This window comes from Eublepharis macularius, chromosome 5 (assembly GCF_028583425.1).
Source record: "Eublepharis macularius isolate TG4126 chromosome 5, MPM_Emac_v1.0, whole genome shotgun sequence".
NCBI lineage: Eukaryota > Metazoa > Chordata > Lepidosauria > Squamata > Eublepharidae > Eublepharis > Eublepharis macularius.
In genome coordinates this window covers 11,520,375-11,544,720 of record NC_072794.1, presented here as the reverse complement: position 1 = coordinate 11,544,720, position 24,346 = coordinate 11,520,375, and the positions used below count along the sequence as shown (strand labels likewise).

The 24,346-nt window shown below is 48.1% G+C and overlaps 1 protein-coding gene across 2 annotated transcripts in view; it reads left to right on the top strand.

The window, feature by feature from the left end:
* The window catches only part of ADAMTS10 (ADAM metallopeptidase with thrombospondin type 1 motif 10), a 65,611-nt gene that overhangs the window by 10,803 nt on the left and 30,462 nt on the right, over window positions 1–24,346 (top strand). The window contains exons 1-13 of one of the 2 annotated variants that reach the window (XM_054981508.1): window positions 856–916; window positions 2,754–2,913; window positions 6,617–6,834; window positions 8,279–8,362; window positions 11,542–11,687; window positions 13,999–14,042; window positions 14,731–14,836; window positions 15,903–16,049; window positions 16,160–16,301; window positions 17,465–17,572; window positions 19,438–19,583; window positions 19,887–19,950; window positions 22,247–22,349. In XM_054981508.1, the coding sequence (XP_054837483.1) occupies window positions 2,889–2,913; window positions 6,617–6,834; window positions 8,279–8,362; window positions 11,542–11,687; window positions 13,999–14,042; window positions 14,731–14,836; window positions 15,903–16,049; window positions 16,160–16,301; window positions 17,465–17,572; window positions 19,438–19,583; window positions 19,887–19,950; window positions 22,247–22,349 (1,333 nt within the window). In that variant the 5' untranslated portion in view covers window positions 856–916; window positions 2,754–2,888. Of the gene's footprint in view, window positions 1–855; window positions 917–2,753; window positions 2,914–6,616; window positions 6,835–8,278; window positions 8,363–11,541; window positions 11,688–13,998; window positions 14,043–14,730; window positions 14,837–15,902; window positions 16,050–16,159; window positions 16,302–17,464; window positions 17,573–19,437; window positions 19,584–19,886; window positions 19,951–22,246; window positions 22,350–24,346 lie in introns of those variants that run through there. The other variant, XM_054981507.1, reaches the window with a different exon arrangement.

Sequence of the window (24,346 nt, the reverse complement as noted above, 5' to 3'; positions counted from 1 at the left end):
AAGAGCAACAGGGTTTCGTGCAGAGAGGAAATCCACAGCAGGGCTATCAACGCCGCCCCCTTCCAAGGCTTTAGAACCAGGGGCACACAGAACTGATTCAGTTCTGATTGGCGGGGTGGGGGGGGAGAGAGAAAGTGGGGGAGCACCAAGAAAGCCAGGCCACTCGTGAACATACTGGGAACTGAGTGGTTTGGGAGGGCTGGACAAATTCTTTTTGTGTAACCCTGTTTTGTCTCACTTTGGAATCTAATCAAGCAGATTTTGTTTGGAGAGACCTCAAAAACATGCAAGACCTGCTTATGAAAGGTTAACAAACTAGTGATAAGAGTACTCACAACAAGCCATCATTTCTCTTTCAGATCATCTTGACTTTCTCCCGGGGGAAGTGGGGTGGGGGGAACGGACTATGACCTTTCGCTCGCTGATATCTAACCAGAGCTGTGCAGACAGCAGCACCCTGAACATTTTGGCTTTTTAAAATATGTAAGCAAAGTTTTCATTCCTAATGGCTGTGAATACCCTTGAAAATATGTGGCCAAAACCTTCAGAATTTGGCTGCTTGCACAAATGTGACGTATACGCACAAGTTTCCTGTAATGTTGCCGGGGATTCTGGGATGCGCACTCTGGTATGTTGGATGTGTGTGTTCCTTGTAGTGCAGCTGGCTTTACACACCTCTGTGTTTTGTTCCCCCCATCCTCTGCAGGAGGTTCAAGGGTCTCACCACAGCCAGAAAATCCTTGAGCCAGCCTGCTGTCCTCAGATAACCCCTAATTATCTAAATATTTGAGACTTTCCCCCCAGGCCACTGGAAGAAATTATTGGATTATATTGGATTAGATACCTCAGTCATCCTGGAGAGATGTTTATGTAACCTATTTCTTTCAAAAAAAGCAAGATTTCCCCACAAAAACAGGTACTCCAAACCTTCTGTGGATAACTTCTTCCACTGAGTATAATTCTTTCCTCTGTTAATTCAGGCAGGAAAATAATATTTTTGAGGGGGAAGCCCTTGTTGATGTGAAAAACTGCCCAGCCGTAGAAAGGCTTGCAAAGTATTACTTTTTCTTCCTTAACAGCACAATCCTGAGGCCTGCCAGGTGCCGGCGTGTTTGTGCCTGCGTAACTGCAGTGGGAGAGTTGTGCCGGTGAGCCGAGCATGGCAAGGCACGGCCAGAAAAGAATGCTCCATAGTTGCCCGGGCAATGCTGGCAGAATCCACCAATTGCAGGGTGGCTGCAGTTGACAGTGCCGTGAGTGGCAGGAAAAGGCGTAGCCGGTCTGTGGACTGGGCCACGTTTCCCGCCACCAGCTGCCAGTGCTGCTTCCCCCGCCCTGCAGAGAGTGGGCACACAGGGAGAGAAGACACCCACGATGAGGCTTGTTGCACCTCAACAGAGGCTCCTGCCTTGAGGGTAGTCCTGCCCCATGGGTGGGGGGACACTGAAAGTGTAGACAGGGCACCTGCCCACCTCCTCGCCCAACCGCCATTCCCAACAAGGACCAGGCTGGTGGCTGAGTCACTGATTGCTTGCAAGCACCCCGTCACCCTGGACCTGCAGCCGTGCTCTCTCCTCTGCCTGGAGGGGATCCCAGCCAAGAGAGTCTGAATGGGCTCCTGGAAGCGCCCTTCCACAGCTGTGTTGAGTGCGGCTCCCTGGATGTCCACCTCCGTGGTAGGCATGGGCTGCGCCGGGTCATGGGCAGGGGTCGTACCCCTCTGGCAAGCCTCAACCTGAGGGGAGGCTGGTGTGACCGAACGAGCTGGGGCAGCCATCTCCCCAGCTCCTTCTTACCTGTTGGTGCGCTCGCTGCCTCCCCCGAGCCAGGACTCATGAGTTGGATAAACTCGCAAGGGAACTTGGGTGGTGGTTGTTAGTCAGACATTCTGGACTTAGCTCTCCTCCCCTGTGTGAGTGCAAAGAACTCCCCAAGTTTCGCCAAGTTCCCCCAGCACACTCTTGCCCTCTCCCACCTCGTGCTCTAAGCCTCCAGCCACCTGCCTACATACCAGGGCTGCCTCAGATGGAAGTTACGTAGAGTGCCTGGGGAGCGGATTGGTCCACCATGAGGGTGCAAGCGGATTGGTCCCCGTGGTAGTTGGCATTCTATGCTCCACCAGGGTGCTTGAGCAGAGGCAGGCATGGGCGGGGTGGTGGTGGTGGTGGACGACTTTCCCCATATAATTGGTGCCCTATGGGCTACACCACTGTTTTTCATGGCTTAACTTTCTGCCACTGCTGTGTGTGTGTGTGTGTGTGTGGTTGTACCTGAAAAGGCTTAGGGAACCGAGTAACTCGTGTCCCACCCCCCGTCTCACCCCCCTGGGCACCAGCACAGGGACTTACGCTACACTTAGACCTGTGACAGGCCACCGCAGACAAGCGCCAGTGGAGCACGGGGCAGAGTGGCACCACAGCCAGGCATCGTTGTAGGGAGGGTTACACCAGTGTAAGTCCAAAATATGCAGACATAACTCACAGTTGGCTCCCTGGGTGCTTTCGGAGCCCCTCACTCAGGATTGGGCTGTAAACTTTTTAGGCCATTTTGAACAGGCAGGGGTTAAAATAACAGTGGATCCCCAAAGCCCATGGTTTTCAGATTCTGTATTTCAAGAGTTCTGGATTCTTTGGTAAGAGAGGCAGACTGACTTCTCTGCAAGGCCCGCCATGATTTGGAAAAATGAGTAGCACAGATTGATATCTATCATTTTTGTAATTATTTTATAAAACCATTTTCTCTCCTTGTTCCAGCATGGTGTAATAATAGCTGAGGATGAGGAATATTTCATTGAGCCACTGAAACCTGGTGCCAACATCAGTGGCGGGCACGAGGGTGAAGGAAGTCCCCACGTGGTATACAAACGGTCATCTCTCCAGCACCCACACATGGATGTTGCATGTGGCGTGTTAGGTATGCACCAGATCAGTGAATCTGTCACTATTCCATACAACCGCTGAACCAGTCTTCCTGAGATTCTCAGCATTTTTAAAAAATCACACAAAGTTTCTATCCCTCATGCTATTTTGTTTCACTACTGTACACGGTTTGAAGTTGGCTGTCCATTGCCACCTTTGGACTCACCACTCAAGGCAGTTCTTAGGGACTTGCATAGCTCTATTCTGTCCCTTTGTGGCAGGGAAGCTCTGGGAGTTTTCCTTGCCTATGGTTGAGCAGTAGATCCAGGACAGACGGAAGTACTTCTTCACTCACTGAATGACTAACATGTGTAACTCACAGCCACAGGATGTAGCAGTGGCTACTAGTTTATGTATTTATGTGACATCAAGTCACAACTGACTTATGGCAACCCCAGCAAGGTGCTTTCAAGGCACGTGAGAAACAGAGGTGGTTTGCCATTGCCTTCCTCTGGTCTTCCTTGGCCATCCCCCTTTAAAGTCCAGATCCTGTTTATCTTCCAAGATCTGACAAGATCGGGCTGTATCCATATCCTGCTGATGGCATTAATTGAGGATTCTTTCTTTTCCTTCCTTCCTTTCTTTCTTTTTCTTCCTTCCTTCCTTCCTTCCTTTCCCTTATTCATGTTCCACCTTTTCCACTGAGACTTAAGGCAAATTACAGTGTGAGTTAGTACAGTCAATTTCAAGCACAGTTCAGTAAACAATATAATAGGGTATATAAACACCAGTTTGCAAAGATTTAAAACCAGCAGAAATCCAATACGAAGGCTGAAACCGTGTAAAAGTAATTCTAAGGCTGACATATTTTAAACAACATAGAACTACCCAGTAGGATCATACTTAAAGCAACAGAGAGTACATAGAAGCACATAGTAGTAAAGTCTATGGTCCCTGTGTCTTTACTGAGGGATCTCTTTGAGACCATTTCTTTACTGTACATCCCTCCTATCTGAGTAAAAAGCCCTCTTGAATAATTCAGTTTTGCGTGATTTGTGGAAAGCGAGGAGACGGGAGCTTTCCTGGCCTTTTCCAGCAGCCTGTTCCATAAGGTGGGTGCCACCAAAGAGAATGCACGTGGACAGTCAGCTGTTGGTTTTACCCATGTGCAAGATGGTATCTGCAGAAGGCTGTGTTCAGATGAGTGGAGCGGCCATGGTGGAATGTAGTTAGGTGGGTAGCTGTGTTGGGCTGCAGTAGAACAGCAGGATTTTCATCCAGTGTGGCACCTTGGAGACCAAAAAGATTTTCAGAGTGTAAGCTTTTGAGAGTCAGAGCTCTCTCCTCCTCCTCCTTCTTCGGTGTCTGAAGAAGAGAGTTCTGACCCTCGAAAGAGTTCTGGTTCGCTAAGGTGCCACTGGACGAAAATTCTGAGATGGAATATAGGGGGAGAGATGGTCCCATAGTCGTAGAACAACACTCTAGTCTTTACAAGGAACGGGTGTTCATGGCCATCTCCACATGTCTTGCCTGCCTGCAGAACATCGCACAAAAGACCCGGAAGACAGCATCTTCTCGTGCGAAATCACACCAGGAAGATGCTGTTATTCGGGAATTTTGCGAAATCGCGAAATTGCTCAAAACTACCGGATAACAGTGTCTTCCTGGCACGATTTCGCGCGAGTCGCAGGCAGGTAAGATGTGTGGAAACGGCCCAGGTTTTCCTTAAAATTGTAAGTGCCAGTGAAAAAGTTAGAACTGAAAATCCCACCCGTTATGTTAAATTAAATGCAGCTCACATCCTAGTATATATTTGAATCTATAAATATAAATGCAGATCATAGGAATGTAGTAAATAGCATGTCCACTAATGGTTAAAGTTTTCCAGAAGGGTAGGAAAAGAGGTACATTGGCCTAACTCACATTCGCTCTGAGACCTTGAGTTCTTGTGGGGAAATTTTAATACTGTCGTGTGGGGGATGGGGAGGCAGTCAGATTCCCGGATTCCAGAAGGAGGAGAGGAGAGCAAACCAGTTGACCTTCACTGCAAAACCATTTTGCATTCAGCTGCTATGAGCAGCCCCCGTTTCTACCCCCCCTCCCCCACCGCTTACATATCCCAGCCGAGACAGAAAGCCAGTCTGTTTCCAATTTGGTTCTTGGAAAACAATGCAATGCAGCCGATGCTCTGTCTTTGAGCCTCTGCTGTTGGGTCTCCCCTTCCCGGCTGGGGGCTTTGTCATGTGTCAAGAGGTCTGTCCGGGGCTGGTGAGCCCAAGACAGCCTGGCTGTGGCGCCAGACGTTCTGTGTGTGGCACTTTCGAAGAAACAGCCTTTTCTCAAGCCGCAGCATTGACTTCTCTGACGGCCTGCAGTCTTTCCCCAACAGCTGCTGTTTGTGATTCTTTAAACAGAGATTTGGGGAGCTGAACTTGCATGTTGTTGTCCTCTGAGCTCCTCCTCCAGTTTTCTACTTATAACCACTGATACCACGGAACCTGGAGAACGTACCCAGATCTTTGTTATTACCATAGAGTCCCCCCTGAGCTCCCTCCCCTCCTCAAATTTTACCTCCCCAGGCACCTCATCCAAATCTTCTGGAATTTCCCAAGACAGATTTATTTATTTTATTGGATTTATATCCCACCCTCCCTGCAAGCGGGCTCAGGGCAGGTCACAGCATCATAAAAACGACTTTTCAAATACAATAAATAACAGTTAAAATAATAAAAATAAAATCAGCAGATCTCAATAAAAAGTGAAGTGGACCCAGAGGCACCTGCTTGGGAGGGCTAGCGTTGAAGGGTCAGCATTGTTCAACAACTGCCAAGGCTGCTGTGGCCCAGAAGGGTCCTGCACCAACAGGATAGCCCGCTATGGTTCATTTCTGCCACTGCTATTCCTCCACTCACTTGAGCAAGCAGATAGCAACCTCAACAGTGACTGTGAGGAAAGAAACAAACTGGGGAGGAGGGCCGTGACCACCACCATATGTGCCCCTGAGGGTACTTCGCTCTACCGATAAACAGCTGCTGGTAGTCTCTGGCCCCAGAGAGGCTCGCCTAGCCTCGACCAGAACCAGGGCCTTTTTGGTCCTGGCCCCAGCCTGGTGGAACTCTCTGTCTGCTGAGACGCAGGCCCGGATAGACTTGTTATCTTTTCGCCGGGCCTGTAAGACAGAGATGTTCTGCCAGGCATATGGTTGCGGTTGGGGCATGGGCGAGTTCTTCTTGCCAGTCTCCTGTTGTGTGTGTGTGTGTGGGGGGGGGGGTATTGTGTCCTCCCACCCCAGCTTTCCCACCAGTTGATTTATCTTCATTTCTCCACCCCCCATTCCCATGGGATATTTGGCTGGGGTTGGGAGACGTGGGTCTGCCGTCAAGTCATTTACTAAACAGTATGTTTTTATTTATGGTTTTAAATGTGATTTTGTTCATTGTGGTTTATCTGCTCTGAGTCCATGTAAGCGAGGAGAGTGGAAAACAAGCTTAATAAATCAAATCAATTCACCCCTAACTTTGGAGCCCAACATTCCCATTTGGTAAATGGTTGTGTGAAATCACCCACAGCCTTCAAGTGATATTTGCACACTGGCTCGTTTTATTCCTCCTGTTTCCTGAGCGAATATTTGACATGGTCCCCATCTCGTTTGAAATAGCTGGTGTTTGCAGAGGGAGGTTTTGGAGAGGATTTGAGCTGAATGTGACTTATTTGCATAGAAATGTAGGCACACCTCACCCCCGTCTCACCCCCCCCAGATGAGAAGCCGTGGAAAGGTAGGCCGTGGTGGCTGCGTACTCTGAAGCCCTCTCCACTGAAGCCGTTGGGCAACCTCACACAGCGAGGACAGCTGCCCTTGAAGCGGTCAGTCAGCACAGAGCGTTACGTGGAGACCCTCGTGGTGGCCGATAAGATGATGGTGGGCTATCACGGCCGACGGGATATTGAGCAGTACATCCTGGCCATCATGAATATTGTAAGTGTTACAACCAAGATATGACCTCTCCCCTACCCTCCCAGCTTTGAAGTTCCTCAACCTGTCCTTCCAGCCCCCCTTTAGACAATCTTATTTGTGGCTGTTCCTTAAGATCAGGCCATTTCACTTACATACATTAAGCCCGACTTGGGTTTGCCACTACATGTCCGCTTTGTGGGTATCTGCTTTGTCATACTTGTACAGATAGAGATGAGATGAAGCAGCTCACCTGAGATGCAGAACTGGGGCGCTAAGGGGTGGGACCTGGCTGTTCAGGGGTGGAGCCTGATGAAGGTGGGTGGAGCCTAGTGGTTGCTTATGGGGGAACAGAGAATGGCAGCTAGTGGACCAGATGTAGTTGTGTCATGGGCTGGTCCAGTAGCATGGTCAGAGTCCGTTCCAGAATCCAGATAGCAAGGTCAGGCAGTCCAAAGATCAGTTAACAGCAAGCCCCAAGGGCTAGGCAAAGGCAGAGTCAAGGCACGGTCCAAAGGTCACAATAGTAAGGCAAGGCCAAGGCCAGTGGAGTGGTTGCAGCAGGAACAGGATATCGACGTGTTGCTTCCACGCTCCCTGGATGTCGGTGGCAGGGTTTTGTGGATAGGCTGGACTGGCAGCCAGCTGCTTGGGAGCTATCCTGTGCTTACTTCCTCGTCGCTCTCAACAAGCAGCTGGCGTCTGGCCAGGAGGCGTGCACTTTGCCGCCTCTCCTGCAGCTCCACCCGCTGCTTCTGTCTGCGGCACTCTCTGGGTGAAGCTGGAGGTTCGGGCGTCCTTGACAGTGCTTCACCAGTGGAGTTGGAACTGGAAGGCACTGGTGTTTCTGGCTCAGCTGCTGACCGGGGGCTTTGGGTAACTGCTGGCTGGGCTTCACCAGTGGTGTTGGGGCTGAAGGGTGTTGGGGCTTCTGGCTCAGCTGCTAGCCACGGACTCTGATCTGCCAGCAGCCGTTCCTCCTGATTGCCGGCTTCTGCTGTATCGGAGCTGGCTTGGCTGGTCACACAAGGCTCCTCTTCTCCCGAGGAGTCCGCACCTTCACTGAGCCCCATGACAAGTTGCCAGATTCCTTGCAGCTCAACAGATATGCAGGAGGCGGAGCCTGGAGTTTAAGGGGCAGATCTGGGGGTGGAATCTGGTGAGACAGGAAGGATGGAACCTTGTAGCAGCGGGTGTGGGCAGAGGGTGGCATCTTGCACGCCAGGAGTGGAGTCTGATGAATTTTGGGGAAGAGGCAGAAGTCATGGGAAAGCCCCTCAATCCATGCAGTAAGTAGCTTTCCCCCTCTTTGATCCTGGGTCTGCACTCTGAGGCTTCCCACCCCCCTGCAAACCCTGCCTGAAGAGCAGCCTAAAATCCCGCAGTTCTGAGTCCAGGGCCCGGCAACTCTGCATTGACTCTCCTCTCTTTTTTTAACACTGGTCTTTCCTTGTTTCCTGGAGGTCAGGTTGCTAAACTTTTTCAGGACTCAAGTCTGGGCAATATAGTGAATATCCTTGTGACCCGCCTTATCCTTCTGACAGAGGACCAGGTGAGGACCTTTTCCTGGACTTTTATTCTGTGATGGGTTTAGGTGCATGCTATGGCTTCCCATAAAGTATTCTGGGGACTGAATTTTGGGGAAGGTGCTGAATCTTGGAGATTCCCCAGTCTGCTTCTTACAGAACAGTTGCCAGAGAGAATGAAGGAGTTTAAAACCATACCTGGCTTGTGGAACTCATTGCCACAGTCTATCACAATGGCCACTAGCTTACACGGATTTAAAACTGAAGCAACAATGTGCCGTGAACACCTAACTAAACAAAAAAAGATTTTGTATATCAAATCACAAATAAACAGATGTTAAATGGTGTCTTCCGTCTCATATATTCATTATCCTTACACAATGGCTGCCAGATATACAGTCTTTTTTTGTTTAGTTAGGTGTTCATGGTGCATTGTTGCTTCTTCTGTGACTCTCTCTTTGCTTTGGCTTACATGGATTTAAAAGCAAATTAGACAAAACTATGGAGGAGGAGGTCCTTCAGTGACTGCTGGCCATGACGACTAAATGGAGCTTCCATGTACAGAGGCAGCATACATCTGATTGGCAATTGCAGAGGATCAACAACAGAAGCGGGTTTTGGCCTCTGTACCCTGGTCAGTCTTTCTGGGGGATTTGGTTGGTCCCTGTGAGAAACAAGGTGCAGGATGAGGTAAATCGTGGGTCCTAAAGATAACCACAAGAAATGTGTTCGAATTTCTCCTACCTATTACCAACCTAACATGCCAGCAGGTCCATTTCAAAGCAAGACAGCCATTCTTAGCAAGCTGTCAGTGGCTGAGCCCCTCCCCGCCTACACAGAGCAAGTCCTCAGGCACGTGCCAACTATGCCATGCCATGGGCTTTGCTCCTTTTCTGGGCAACAGCCGTGGTACCTTGCATGCAGTAGAAGTAGGGTTGCCAGCTCTAGGTTGGGAAAATCCTGGAGATTTCAGGGTGGGGCAGGGTTTGGGAAGGGGAGGGACTTCAGCAAGAGAAATAATGCAATAGAACCCACCCTACAAAGCAGCCATTTTCTTCAGGGGAACTGATCTCTGGAGGTCAGTGGTGATTCTGGGAAATCTCCAGTCCCCACCTAGATGTTAGCAACTACAGGTAGAAGAGCAGAGCCTCCAAAGAAGTCCGAGGGTGGAGATGGTCCGCCTGCTACTGCTGTCCCAGAGAGAGAGAAAGAGCAGGAACAGAAAGCACCCTGGGGGGGGGCAGATCAAGGGATAGTGGTGGGTCTTCCTGGGACCCCACCCTCTCTCTGACTCCTGATGCCAGCCCAGGGGCCTGTTCCCAAGAACTTCCCCCAATCCTCTTCTAAATTTTTTGTGTCTTTAAGTACATGTGTAGGAGACTCCAGCCATTTGCATCCAGGTTATCTGCGGAGGGTTCAGTGTTGTGTTTTTCCTGCTTCCCCAGAGCATTGTGGTGCGTTTGTGCACCTGCTCGGGTTTCCTTGGCTTTCTCCAATCTTTCTCAAACCTGATTTGCTCCAAAATTTTTGGAAAGATTGCAGTAAAGCCTGGGTAGCTGCTGTATGGATGGAAAGGCTCAGATTTGCCAGTCCATATGGCAGCCGTTTTCCCTGACCATGCCCCCCCCCCCACTACTACCAGGGGCTTTTTATTTTTTTTTTAAATCATCAATTGAATATTATTTATTGCTATAATAACATTGTAACATTAGGCATAACTGGCTCTCTGAATTCCCAGCTTTCCATTTTTAAAAAAGTTAAGTATCTAGCCTCTTCTGGTGTAGGGATAGAAGAAAAAGGCGTATTTCTGCAACAGGTTAGAGACTTACTTTAAAAAAATCTGGATCAGGCCCACAGTGCAGTGGATTGAGGCACTCTTGCCCCCCCCCCCAGCTCGTGCCCTATCCAAAGCTGAAATGGCTTCAACCCCCCCACCCCCCCAAGCTGTTCTGCACTTTAAAATGTATGTGGCGAATAAGAGTGCTGTAATCCGAGCCTGATCACTATTGGGCCCTTGTGGCATTTTGAAGTGACTTTACAATGGCAATAGGGTTGCTGGGTCCCTGTACCCTCCCAGTGGGAGGGGGAGACCTCACACACTTCCAGAAGCGACGTCATTGTGCTGACCATAGGGGCGCTTCATGCGGGGCCGACTCGGCTCCTAATGAAGCGCAGGAACGCTCCCGCAGCCGGCATGATGACACTTCCCAAAGTGACGTCGCCGCACCTGTTGGGAGCGTGCGTGTGGCATGTGTTCCTGAAGTGCCTGCTAGTGGCACGCAACCTCCGGGAGCTTGCCACCTCCAACCAATCACTAGCGGGTCGGCAGGCAAGCTGGCAAACCCCTGACAGGCACCTGGGAATCCTAAATGGCAGTGGTGTCCTAGTGGCAGCCATGCAGATACCATCAGTTCTAGTTTGCACACACCCCCTTCATAAAGATACTGGAAAAGACCCTTTCTTCCTCACATTGCAGAGAAGTGCTGCTGGTGGGAGTTGATACTGAGTTGTACAGACAGACTCTGCCTAAATCAGGAAACGATAAGGTTGAACAGCCAAGAAAATATAAGACATAAAAGAAATAAAATTACTTATTGCACAGTGCATACATGATTAAAAACCATGGAGCAAAGTTAAAAACCTTGAGACCTAGTAACATCCATTTCACAGAGTCACAAAATTCTTAGCACGTATACAAGAACCCAGAGGGCCGAAACACGTTTCATCTCTGTGTACGTGCAATCAGTTTTGTGAATTGGTTCTTGTATACGTGCCAATAATTTTGTGACCCTGTGTAAGTGACGTTACTCGGTCTCGAGATTTTTAGCTTTGTTCCATGGTTTTCAGTCGTTTATGCACTGTGCAATAAATGATTATATTTCTTTGATATCTTGTATTTTCTCGGCCGCCCAGCCTTATTGGTTCCTGACTTGTTTTTCAGGCTGGGGGGTTCCCCCCCCCTCTTGTTTCTGTCCAGACTCTGCATAAGTCAGCTTATATATTTAGGGCAGTGCTGCAGCTCCCATTTTGCATGCCAGAAGTCCCTAATTCAATCTCCCCCTTCGCTTGAGTGAAAGGATCCCAGGTCATTTCTCGGCCTGAATTTCAGATAGCTTAGGCCAGTCATATTCTTGACTAGATGCATTGATAAGGCAACTTAATTTATATGTATTTTTTAAAAATGACGTCCCTTCATCATCCCCAGCCAACCCTGGAAATCAACCATCACGCTGGCAAGTCCCTCGACAGCTTCTGCAAGTGGCAGAAGTCCATCGTGAGCCGTAATGGCAATGGAAATGCCCTCCCTGAGAACGGCATTGCCAACCATGACACTGCTGTTTTGATCACCAGGTAAACTGTGGATTGGGGTGGGGTGGGGGGGTACAGAAGGAGGGATGGCTTGGCGCTCCAATGGGACCTATCCTGGCCGCTGGCTTTAGAGCAGGGTGCAAAGCTTAAAACCGAAGATCGGTTCTTCCTTCTGCTTGCTGGACCCTTGCTCCAGTTCTTTGCAACGGCGCGAGGCACACAGAGCCTGGCTCGTGTCAGGAGAAAGTTGTGAAATACCATGATGCGAGTGTGTGTGTATCTCTGGGGGTTCCTGCCTCTTCTTGGCCTCCTCTGGCTCTGCACGTGCAGGACGTGGATTGGAAAAGAGTTGCTGACTTGGAAATTCCCGAGCTTCCCCTACCCCAGCCCTCACTGTTTGAGCAATTATTCCTCAGCCTTCAGTCCCTGAGGCCTACTTTCAGCAGCCAGGCCTTGGAAGAGACAGAGCCTGTCTTGATGCCTTCCCTGTGTCTTGTAAATGCCTCACAGCCTGATAACATCCTGTCATACTGTGAGGAGGGGAGGTTAAAAAAAAAAAAGAAACAGTGTTTTGTTAAAAAAAAGATGGAAATAAGTTGAATCGAAAGAGGATACTAAACGTAATTTGGGGGGGGGCTTGTCCTGTTTAGGGTGTGCAGTGCTTGTTTTTGAGGGCCTCTGAGAGAACCTCTGTGGTGCAGTGTTGGACTAGGATTTAGGAGACCCAGGTTCTAATACCCACTCTGCCGTGGAAGCTTTCTGGGTGATTTTGGGCCCGTCACACCATTTTAGCCTAGCCTAGCCCATGAGATGGTTGTGAGGATAAAAGGGAGGAGAATTGTCTCTTCCTCAGAGGAAGTGTGGGTTTAAAAGGTACTAGACAGAGGATAAGGGAGCAAAAATCCTCTTTATTTTCAGCATACTGCAGCTGAATTAATATAGTGGCCTCTGAAGAGCCATGACAGATCACCTTCTGGCTGTTTCACATAATAGCTGACCATATGCCCCATTAATAGAGGCACAGATGTTGTTGCAGCTGGTATTCAAAGGTAGACTGCCTCTGGACAAGGAGGTTCCGTTTAGTCAGTGTGGCTAATAGCCATCAGTGAGCCTATCATCAACGAATTTGTCCCATCCTCTATTGTGTGTAAAGTGCCATCAAGTCACAGCTGACTTATGGCGCCCCCAGCAAGGGGTGTTTAAGGCAAATGAGAAACAGAGGTGGTTTGCCAGTGCCTTCCTCTGCAGAGTCTTCCTTGGTGGTCTCTTATCCAAGTACTGACCCTGCTTAGCTTCCAAGATTGGGCTATACCGCCTTCCCTCCCTCCCTATCCTTTACTAAAGACATCTAAACTAGTAGCTATCACTATATCCTGTAGCAATGAGTTCCACAAGTTAATTTAACACATTGAGTGAAGAAGTGTTGCCTTTTTTGTATGTCCTGAACTTACTAACTTAATTAGGTGACCTCCAAGTTATGGAGAGAGAAAATTGTCACTTTCCAATTCCTTCATACACAGTTTTAATAAAAATAATAATAATAGTATATAACATTTTATTTATATACCTCCCTTCAGGACAACTAAATGCCCACTCAGAGTGGTTTACAAAGTATGTTATCATTATCCCCCCAACAATCACCCTATGAAGTGGGTGGGGCTGAGAGAGCTCTGAAAGAGCTGTGACTGACCCAAGGTCACCCAGCTGGCTTCAAGCGGAGGAGTGGGGAATCAAACCCGGTTCTCCATATAATCCTCCCTCTCTTAACCACTACACCAAACTTGTTTAAACCCCCAGAAAAAGGCATATTGGGTTGCTCCAGTCTAGTGGGTCATGAGAAATAAATGAAATAACTCAAGGCTTCTGAGAGCTCCCCAGACACAAAGGAGGCTGCCTGCTCAATCTCTGAATGATCCCCTGCCCCCATCTTTACTTCCTTCCAACACCAAACTGGATCTCAACCTCTATCATGTCAGTGCCAAGAGGCAGAAAATAGTGGCCCTGTCTCATTGTTATTTTCCTGAGCAACAGCCTCTGAGTCTCATGAACTGATCTGTCAAGTCCGGGTATTAGTTTTCATCCCACTTTCCCTCCAGGAAACTGCGATCAGCATCCGTGGCTCGTCCTTCCTCATTTTATCCTCACAATAGCCCAGTGAGGTAGGTTAGGCCAAGAGTGTATGACTGGCCCAAGGTCACCCAATAAAATTCCATGGCACAATGGAGGTTCAAATGTGGGACCCTGGGACCCTAATTCCCCGTCTCCCTCCACTGGCTCCATTCCCTGTGCAGCTGATATGTAGGAAGCTGGTTTATTTTTTCTTGTCCCTCCTTCTTTTCTATTTTCCATTTAGGTATGATATTTGCATCTATAAGAACAAGCCCTGTGGCACTCTAGGTAGGTTTGAAGCTGTCATTGCTTATTCTGACATTCAAGATGGGAAATGGGCTGAGTTTCAAGATTGGTTCGCAATGTGTAGGTGGTTGACAGCTTTGCCTAAACTTGATGGTTCTAGCTGCCTTCCAGCTCCCATCTACCTTCCATCTATCTGACTGACTGTTGACATCCTCAGCAAAACTTCATTCCGTTTTAACCTTCTCTTCTGCTATGGAGTTCAAAGAACTCTGTTGGCTTAGACTGGAATAACTCTGCTTAGGATTTCACTATTAGTCTCCTAGATCCTGTCTAATACCTCTATGCTACACGGGCTCCCACCCGTGGTCTTCCTCTTGGAGTTTATGCCCATGGCCAGACATCATCCCAAACCATCTACCATGTCACCACCATGTCTAGAGGGCTGCCTCTTGGCCGTGCCTTTTCTCTCTCTGGGGCCCCTGAGACGATCAGAGTCTTTAGCCCAGGCCACCAGTCGCCATCCCTCAGCCCAGCAGCACCATGCAACTGAAGTGTGCTAGTTGGAGAGATGACACATGTTTGTTGGGCGTTCTCTAACCTCATCTACACAGGCAAAGCGGTTTGGTGAGTGGTAGCCCCACAGCGGGTTGGAAGGAAACCTAAATGGCAAAGCAGACATTGTTGCCCTCCACCCACCCCTCCTTGATAATGTTTCCTCTTTTATTTCTAGGGTTGGCTCCCGTGGGTGGCATGTGTGAACGAGAGCGGAGCTGTAGCATCAATGAAGACCTCGGCCTCGCCACAGCCTTCACCATTGCCCATGAGATTGGCCACACGTGAGTCATTTTTTGGCGATAAATGTTGTAAGATAACAACAGTTGTGTTTGCAGGAATGACAGACACAACCCGGGACACACCTGGGTGGCCTTGCCATGGGCTGTTTATCCACATAAAACAGTCTTAAGATCCAAGGCCAAATGGGTGTGATCAGATAGCAAAATGTTATTACACCTCTCACCTTTGTCTTGGGGTGTAGCTCACTCCTGTGTCCTTGTGATGAAAGCAGCAATAGGCTGCTGCCTGAAAGCACTGAGTATCTTGCTAAATCCAATGGCCGCATAACTGTTCGAAAGCTGCGTGTGAAGCTGCACTGCTGGAAAACGCATTAACACACAATACCAATGATGGTACATCCTGCTTCTCAGCTTGGGGTTTGTTCTACTCCTTTATTTATTTTTAAGATATTTCTGTGCCATCTTGTTAGAGTCCTTCTCGAGGTAGCTTACAGTTATAATAAAGTAACAATATAAGCACAGGCCATTAAAAACAAGCCATCAAACATAAAAAGCATAAAAACTATCCGTAAGACAGAAGCAGATCATTAAAAAACTGCTATGGTAAAAACCTTAATTAAAACTGTGGGTAAAAAGATACGTTTTGCTGGCACCTAAAAGAAAGTAAGGGCACCTGGCAGTCCTCAGTGGGGAGGCATCCAGAGGAAAGGTGCCAGCACAGAAAAGGCCCTGTCTCCTGACTTTAGGACTTGACTTCCTGGTTTGGAATTGAATTGAAGTTAGTGCTTCATAACAAAAGCACCAGTTTTCCATCTGCAGACCTTTCCATGCCTGTATAGCTCTTGTGAGAGAGACTTGTCCGCCACTCTGCTCTCCTTCGAGGCTCATGGATGTATTTATTTATTTTATAGATTTCTACGCTGCCTTTCAGCTCGTTGTGTGCAACTTAACTTGAGAGTAGGTGTGCCAGTGGGTCTTTGCGAGCAGCTGTCCTCTGTCTCCTACTGCCCAGTTGATTAGCTGCCAAGAGGGGTATCTAGAGGTGCAGTTCCGTGCAGCAAAGTCAGTGTCTATGGATCTCACCTCATCTCTTGTTGAATTTTTTAAGGTTTGGCATGAACCATGATGGAGTTGGAAACAGCTGTGGTTCCCGGGGGCAGGAGACGGCCAAGCTCATGGCAGCCCACATCACCATGAAGACCAACCCTTTTGTGTGGTCCACGTGTAGTCGAGATTACATCACCAGCTTCTTGGAGTAAGGATCACTCTCTCCCCGTCCTCCTCCTATGACCATATTTCCTTTCCCTGTTTGCAGAGTGTCCCTCCCACCCCCAGTAACATCCAGTTCATTGTTCCTTCTTCTAGCTCTGGAATGGGACTGTGCCTAACCAACACCCCACCCAAGCAGGACTTTGTCTACCCAACAGTGGCACCTGGCCAGGCCTACGATGCGGACGAGCAGTGCCGTTTTCAGTACGGAGTTAAATCTCGCCAGTGTAAATATGGGGTAGAGAGCCTTCCTGCTTTTACTCTTGGTCCCAAAAGGGTATTGGCCCCTGTAAACCATCCTTCTGCCTACCTGTCTGCCATCTTTGAAGGCTGTTGGGCAGGATGGGGGTCTCCCACTAGGATGCCTATCAAGATGTGTCAGGTCAGGTATACCAGCAGTTGATATTGGTGTACATTCATACTTACTGCCCAATGAATTGCCCATAGTAGGGATCATAAGAATATTCTGATTTCTCTACTTAGAGAGGCATACACGTGTTCTCTGTTGCAATATAAGTATCCCCCAATAGGCAGTAAATTTATGAATATTCTTGCCAGATTTACAGGAAAAAAGCACAGTGACTTAATTGTGCATGGCAGCGGTGCAACAACGTGTGGAAGCTCTTGTATAATTAAACCAGTTGTGTGAAATAGCTCATACCTGTATGAACTTATACATACCACTGTCTTTTTTTTAAGGGGAAGCATGATGCACAATTAAGCCAATTGTAACATAGAGCACATCTGGATTGTTGCCTGTCTTTCAGAATGGGTAACACAATGTGCAGGTCAGAAAGATCAGTTAAGCCAATTACTGTGTACAACATCTGGGCCTGTCCCTTGAATGAGGAAAGCTGGTGTGCAGTTAAGCCAGTTATAATATATTCTTTTGATTGGGGAATGGGATGCGCAATTAAACCCAATTGGAATGTGGAACAGATCTGTGCCGCTGTCCATTTGAATGCAAAACATGACACACCATAATGTATGTGTGTGTGACACACAAGGATTTGGATCCAGTTTATGAAAATGGCACTTCAGCTTTTGCAGAAAAGTTTTTTGAACATAGGATGCTACCGTGCCGGAAGACAGAAATCCCCATACAATTTTCACCAAATAAATGAAGTCCCTACGTCTCATTCTACTCAGAGATGCTTTCTTGTTATGACTTCCTGTGTTTCATGAGTCTTGAAGTTCCACTTATCCTTAGGATTCCGTATGGGAGCTATTGTGGCGTCTTGGCACGGCGCTGAGCTTAGGGTTTGGAGGTGACATTTTCCAACATTTCAGGAAGCAGAAATGCTTTCTCTGCAGATCCCGGTCCCGCTCTTTCCCTTACCATTCTTTGCCTTGGCCCTGTTTTTCTCCATCCCACCCACTGACGAGTTTTTCACTTTTCAGGAAGTCTGCAATGAGCTCTGGTGTCTTAGTAAGAGCAACCGCTGTATCACCAACAGCATCCCTGCTGCAGAGGGGACCATCTGCCAAACGAACACCATAGAGAAGGGGGTAAGTGGCCCCGGATCCATGGCCGCGGGGCTCGGGCTGAGATGGCATGCCCTACTTCCCCTTGTTTCCCTATTCATTTATATTTGCACTGACCAATTCTCCAGTTCCCGGGGTGGGATTGCATTTTGTACACCCTCTGCATTTGTCTATGTGCAATGTAGATATTAATAATAGTAATAACAACAACAACATTCGGTTTGTATACCGCCCTTCAAGACAACTTTATGCTCACTCAGAGCAGTTTGCAATGTTATTATTATCCCCACAACAATCACCCTGTGAGGTGGGTGGGGTTGAGAGAGCGCCGAGACAGCTGTGATTGGTCCAAGGTCTCCCAGACGGCTTCAAATGGAGGAGAAGGAATCAAACTTGGCTCTCCAGATTAGAGTCCTGCTGCTTTTAACCACTACACCAAACTAGCATACCTACAAAACGTGTCATTTATACGTCTCATATCTGTATAATATATAAGGCTGGTTTTGAGGCCAGAATAAAGCCAGAAAGTGCACAGATTTTTATGGGGGAAATGCAGTGCATGTTGCAACAGTAAGGAGGAGAAATTCAAAATTGCTTCTGCCTCAGAAGAAGGCCCTAGCCATAGCAATACTGCGATTGACCGAGGAAAACAGAAGCTTCTCCCCCTCCATATCTTGAAATCCCTTCCAGTTATCTCTGTATCACATATTTATCCTGCCACACCCTGTGAGGCAGCGCACCAAGTCCAGGAACAGCCCATGAGCATTAGGGCAGAAGGACCACTGCCACACCCTGTGAGGCAGCGCACCAAGTCCAGGAACAGCCCATGAGCATTAGGGCAGAAGGGTGGTTTGAACACTGGACTGAATCCATCAAAGTCAGCAGTATTTGCTCAGACTGGCAACGGCTCTCCATGATGCAGTCTTTGAACACCTCCACTCATCAAGGTTCTCTCCCTGGACATGGGAGCCACACCTTCCTTCTTCTCCCTGACCTGTACAAGAGCATTTGACAGTAATCTATAGATATAAAGACAAGTGTCCTGACTGACTCGTCAACGCTCAGCCCAAACCCCTGGACCTCGAAACATGAAATTTGGGGTGAACATTTCTTTCATGATGTAAACACCCACTAAGAAGGGATTTTAAGAAATTCGCCCCTTAAGGGGGTAAAAAGGGGTAAAATGTGTTTTCTCAAAGGGATACAGCTTCCCTGTGTGGCTGGCAGGCTCCTGCCTGCTTGTACCCCTGCCCACTGCCAGCTCAGCCACTCTTCTCTGATTGGGCCAGCCTTTCAAAGTCATTTGCATATGTGAGCTGATTGGGGGTCACAACATTCCACACCTCATTCCCTCCCCCGCTCCCCCACCACAGAGAGAGTTGGGACACAGAGGTCATTTGTGTATGCGGCCTGATTGGTCCTCGCCCCCAACATTCTAAACAGTGTGCAGTTGCTATTGAATGTGTCCTGAGGTAAAATGCACCTCCCAGTCTTGCCAATCTCTCTGTGGGGCCTGGCTTTCCTGTATGGCTGGCAGGCACCTGCCTGTTTGCACCCCCCTCTCTCTGATTGGTCAGCTGCGGAACTCTGTGTTCTGAGGTAAAAATCAGATAACTGGATTTAAAGTAGTTAAATACTGTAGCGAGGCATGGGTTTCAAGCTAGTCATGATAATAAAAGTCTGAGTTGATGAAACCTGTAGAAGTGAAAGCCCAATGCGGATTGTCTTCAGCACAGATGAATAACTGTTTGGCAAGTCCTTTCTTCAGTTAAGCTAGGAATTGGGGAGGTGGGCAGGGACAGAAGGGTTGGCAAAGAAAGAGGCAGAAGTGTGTGCAAATGGCCTTTGGTTTCTGAAATTCTCTTTTTTCTCCACCCCCCCCCCCTCAGTGGTGCTACAAAAGAGAATGTGTACCCTTTGGCACGAAGCCAGAAGGTGTAGATGGAGCGTGGGGGGGCTGGTCTTCTTGGGGAGAGTGCAGCCGAACGTGTGGGGGTGGCGTCTCTTCATCCATCCGCTACTGCGACAGTCCCCGGTGAGTAATCGCATGAAGGTGCTTGGCTCAGCCTTTGTTATGCTGCAGTAGGGAGTGAATGCAACTTTCAGTGTAAAACTGGAAAGCGTAGATTGAACATTATTAGCTTGGTCTTCATGTGCTACAAAAGGGAGTGTGTACCCTCCGGCACAGGGTGCGTGGATGGTGGATGGAATGGCCCAAGAGAGGCCGCTTCTTCTCTGTCCGTTATGTGGCAGCAATCTTACACCAATGCCCGAGGCTCCCTTTACAGTGCCATTGCTGGGATATAACAATTGTTTTCATCTTATTTTTTTTCTGAAGACCAACCATTGGAGGGAAATACTGTCTTGGGGAAAGGAAGCGCTATCGATCGTGTAACACGGATGTGAGTACCAAGGTCATTTTGTGTTAACTGTGGGCAGCCATGGTGTTATGTGAGTTATTTTCTTGAGCATGACCTGGCAATGTATTTCACAGCCTTTCTCCATGCTGAATGTTCATCACTTCTACAATCATACACAGTATTTTGCAAAAAAAAACCAACCCAGTATCATTGCACTACATTATAAATTGGCTCAATTTTTTATCATTTATTTGTTACCTTCCCAATTCTTCATCTATTATAATGCATTAATTTAATCAGCAGTGTCAGAGTCCATATTTTTTGAAATCATGTATAACGTACAGGAACTAGCAAGAATTTGTAGGGATATTTCATTTCTGTTCCTCCACTATTTCCACTTTCTCTTTTCAGAAAGTGCCTGTGGAATCTTCCCTTTCTCTACCTCCTTCCGTCTTTCCCACTCACCACCCAACCTACCTGTATCTCCCACCCACCCTGTCTTCAGTTTTTCCTCTTTCCGTAATCCTGGAAGCCTCTACGCACAAGAACTGTGGCCTAGTTGCACAGTGTCAGTCATCAGGCCGGGCAGCAGGACAAAGGCTCTGGAAGGGGAGACAGTCCAGCACCCCAGAGGCAGCAGAGGGCTGTGAGAGAATCCATCTCCTCCAGAGCAATCTCTGCCGGCTCTGTCTTTTAAAACTACACTTCCCAGCTAACATTGTGTTTCCCAGGACTTGACAAACACGCACCCAGGTGTCTTGTGTAGACAGATGCTGAGAATCATAGAACCATAAAGTTGGAAGGGGTCTTATAGAGCATCTAGTTCAACCCCTGCCCAGTGCAGGAACAGCCTCAAGCAACCCTGACAAGGATTTGTCCAGCCACTCCTTGAAGACTGCCAGTGAGAGGGAACCCACACCATCTCTAGGCAGCCAATTCCCCTTCTGGATTACTCTTAACATAAAGAAGTTTTCCCTAATGTCCAGCCAGTACCTTCCCTCATGTAGTTTAAAGCCATTGTTTCTAATCTTATCCTCTGTTTCCAACAGAAACAGTTCCCTTCCCTCCTCTAAGTGACATACTTTTAAATACTTAAAGAGAGTAATTATGTCTTCCCTCGACCATTTCTTCTCCAAATTGAACATGCCCAGGTCCCTCAGTCTTTCCTCGTAGGGCTTGGTCTCCAGGCCCCTGATCATCCTGGTTGCTCTCCTCTGCACCCGTTCCAATTTGTCCACATCCTTTTTGGAATGAGGCCTCCAGAACTTCACACAATATTCCAGGTGAGGCCTCACCAACACAGTATAGGATAATGCCATCCTGTGATTTAGATGTTATGCCTTTGTTGATAACCCCAAGATTGCATTCACCTCTTTTTGCTGCTGCATCACATGGACTTCTCATATTTAGCTTCCCATCCACCCGTATCCTAAGATCTTGTTCATACACACTGCTACCCCCAAAGTGTATCCCTCATCCAGTATGCAGGCTTTGAATTTTTGTTGCCCCGATGGAGAACCTGGCACTTATCCATGTTAAATCACATCTTGTTCAAATCTGCCTGCTTTCCCAGTGTGTTCAGATCTCATTGAGTTGTATTTCTATATTCAAGGGTGTTTCCTACTCATACGAGTTTGGTGTCATCTGCAAATTCACACCCTTGTCCAGATCATTTATAAAAATATTGACAAGCACTAGGCCCAGAACCAAGCCCTGTGGCGCTCCACTGGACACCTTCCTTTAATTAGATGTGATGCCATTAACAACTATTGTTTGGGCGTGGTTATCCAGCCAGCTCCCTGTCCATCTAACCCTCCTAGAGTCCAGACCACAGTCCTCCAGTTTGCCCAAGTGAAGGTTAAGCATCTGTTAACTCGGGGGTAGAATGCCTCTGAGCATGGAGGGTTCCATATTGCTGTCATGACCAGTAGCTGTTGCTAGAACTATTCTCCATGAATTTCTTGTCCTCTGTATTACAGGTCAGGCTGTCTCCACTCCCTCCCCCTGTGAACCCATACCATCACAATGTTTTCAAGCTGTAGGTCAGAGTACAGTAAGTGTTTGGCAGGTATCAGTCACATGAGCATCTTTGTAAAGAGTCCAGTAGCACCATTTAAACTAACCAACTTAATTATAGCATAAGCTTTCGAGAACCACAGCTCTCTTCGTCAGATGCATCTGACACTGCATCTGATGAAGATAGCTGTGGTTCTCAAAAGCTTATGCTACAATAAAATTGGTTAGTCTTAAAGGTGCTACTGAACTCTTTACTATTTTGCAACTACAGACTAACATGGCTAACTCCTCTGGATCTTTTGACATCTTTCTTTTCCATCAGGATTGCCCTTCCGGCTCACAGGACTTCCGAGAGGTGCAATGCGCTGAATTTGATACCATCCCTTTCCGAGGAAAATATTACACCTGGAAGACATACCGAGGTGGTGAGTGTGGGGCTTGGGAACATGGCTTCAATCTGGTCATTCACTGTCCTGTCCCCCTCTCCCGCACTTCATCCCAGGTCCCCCGGTGGAAGCAGGGGATCCCCCCTTCCCACCCTCCGTCCCCTGCCAGCACTCCCTTGGCCAGCGGTGGTGGGGGTGGGGGAATGGAAGGCAGGCCTCTCAGGTGCCCTTCTGGGAATGACGTTATCATGCTGCCCTGGGAGCTCTCTCACACTTCACAGCGGGCCAATTTGGGCCGAATCAAGCCTGTTTGGGACCCAAATCAACCTGCTTCAAAGTGTAGGAGTGCTCCTGGGCCCTGCATGGTGATGTCACTTCCTGGAAATGATATCATCATGCTACTCCGGGAGTGTATGCGCCTGTGCCAAGTCCCCCCCCCAGCTGGGAGGGTAAGGGAACCTGGCAACCTTACTATTAATCTTGTTAAACAAAGAAAGCACTTTTGGGGGGGGGGCAGATGAGAGCAAATTCTGAAAGCTGGTTGTTTCAGTTTCAACATCCCCATTTTGATCTTGTTTCTCTCTTGCGTGAAACAAAATTTACAAGTCTCCATTTTTGCGCTGGATTCTCTCCCCCTGTGCTGATTTCCCCCCCCCCCCTTAAAATTTAGTTCCAGTCTAAAATGGGAATACTTTCCCTTTCTGTTGTGTATTGGGCTGAGTTAGGCCAAACAAGGCCTCTAAGGTAATTGCTATATTGAATGTATTCACTGTTACACACTGAGCTTCAGGTTATGACAGGGTTCCATATGCCTGCAATTCCCATTGGTTACATTTGCCTGCACTTTACTATCATTGGTTACATTTGTCTGCACATTCATTGGGTACTTTCTGGGGGCAGCAGCCAATCGGTCCTCTCCAATAAAGACCCATCAGTGGCCTGCCTATTTTATACATTGTATATAGTTCATGCAAATGATGGTATTGTAAAGTACATGTTCCTATTGGTTACTGGCTATTCTTGGGGAGGGGTTTATGTGTATTCAGGGCTTTTTTCTGGGAAAAGAGGTGGTGGAACTCAGTGGGTTGCCCTTGGAGAAAATGTCACATGGCTGGTGGCCCCGCCCCCTGATCTCCAGACAGAGGGGAGTTTAGATTGCCCTCCGCGCCGAGCGGCGTGGAGGGCAATCTAAACTCCCCTCTGTCTGGAGATCAGGGGGCGGGGCCACCAGCCATGTGACCATTTTCAAGAGGTTCCGGAACTCCGTTCCACCGCATTCCAGCTGAAAAAGCCCTGTGTGTATTTATTGAGGGCTGCTGTTCTGCTTATGTGTGTAGTAGTAGTCTGCTGTCATCTGTCTGTTCTGGCTTGCAATAAAGAGCATTGTTTTGGCTGAAATCATTCTGAGCTCCAGGCTCAGTACACAATACTTTCTCATGCAAAGCATATTAAGTTTTGCCACCGTAACCAATGCTGGTTTTTAGTTTTTCCTGGAAATTCAGGCAGTGTCTCACTCCAGACCATGATGAAGAGGGTGTGTCCACTACCCAGCCACACATAATGAGGAAACAGGAATTGTGCCAAGAAGATGGCTTTGAGGCCGTTAGGCAACCTTTAAATGGCTTTCTTCTCCCCCATTCCCCTTGTAAAACAGCTATTCTGGGGGAACAGCTAATTTTCAAAATAAAGAATTGCTGCTTAGAGGCACTTGGACCAGATTTCTGCCCAGGATAGTCAGAACCCCTATGTCTACATGTTCCTTTTCTTGATTCTGACTTATGGCTGTGAACCTTCAGGCCCAAAAACAAATGCTGCCAGAGATCCACTGATCTCAGCCTTGGCCCTTTTCACACTGCTTACCTGCTGCCACAATGTCGCGAAATATCACACAAAAAACGCGGTAGATAGCATCTTCTCGCGAGAGTTTTGCGCGATGTTGCACAAAACTCTCTCGAGAAGACGCTATCTTCCACGTTTTTTGCGCGATATTTCGTGATGTTGCGGCAGCAGGTAAGCAGTGTGAAAAGGGCCCTTTT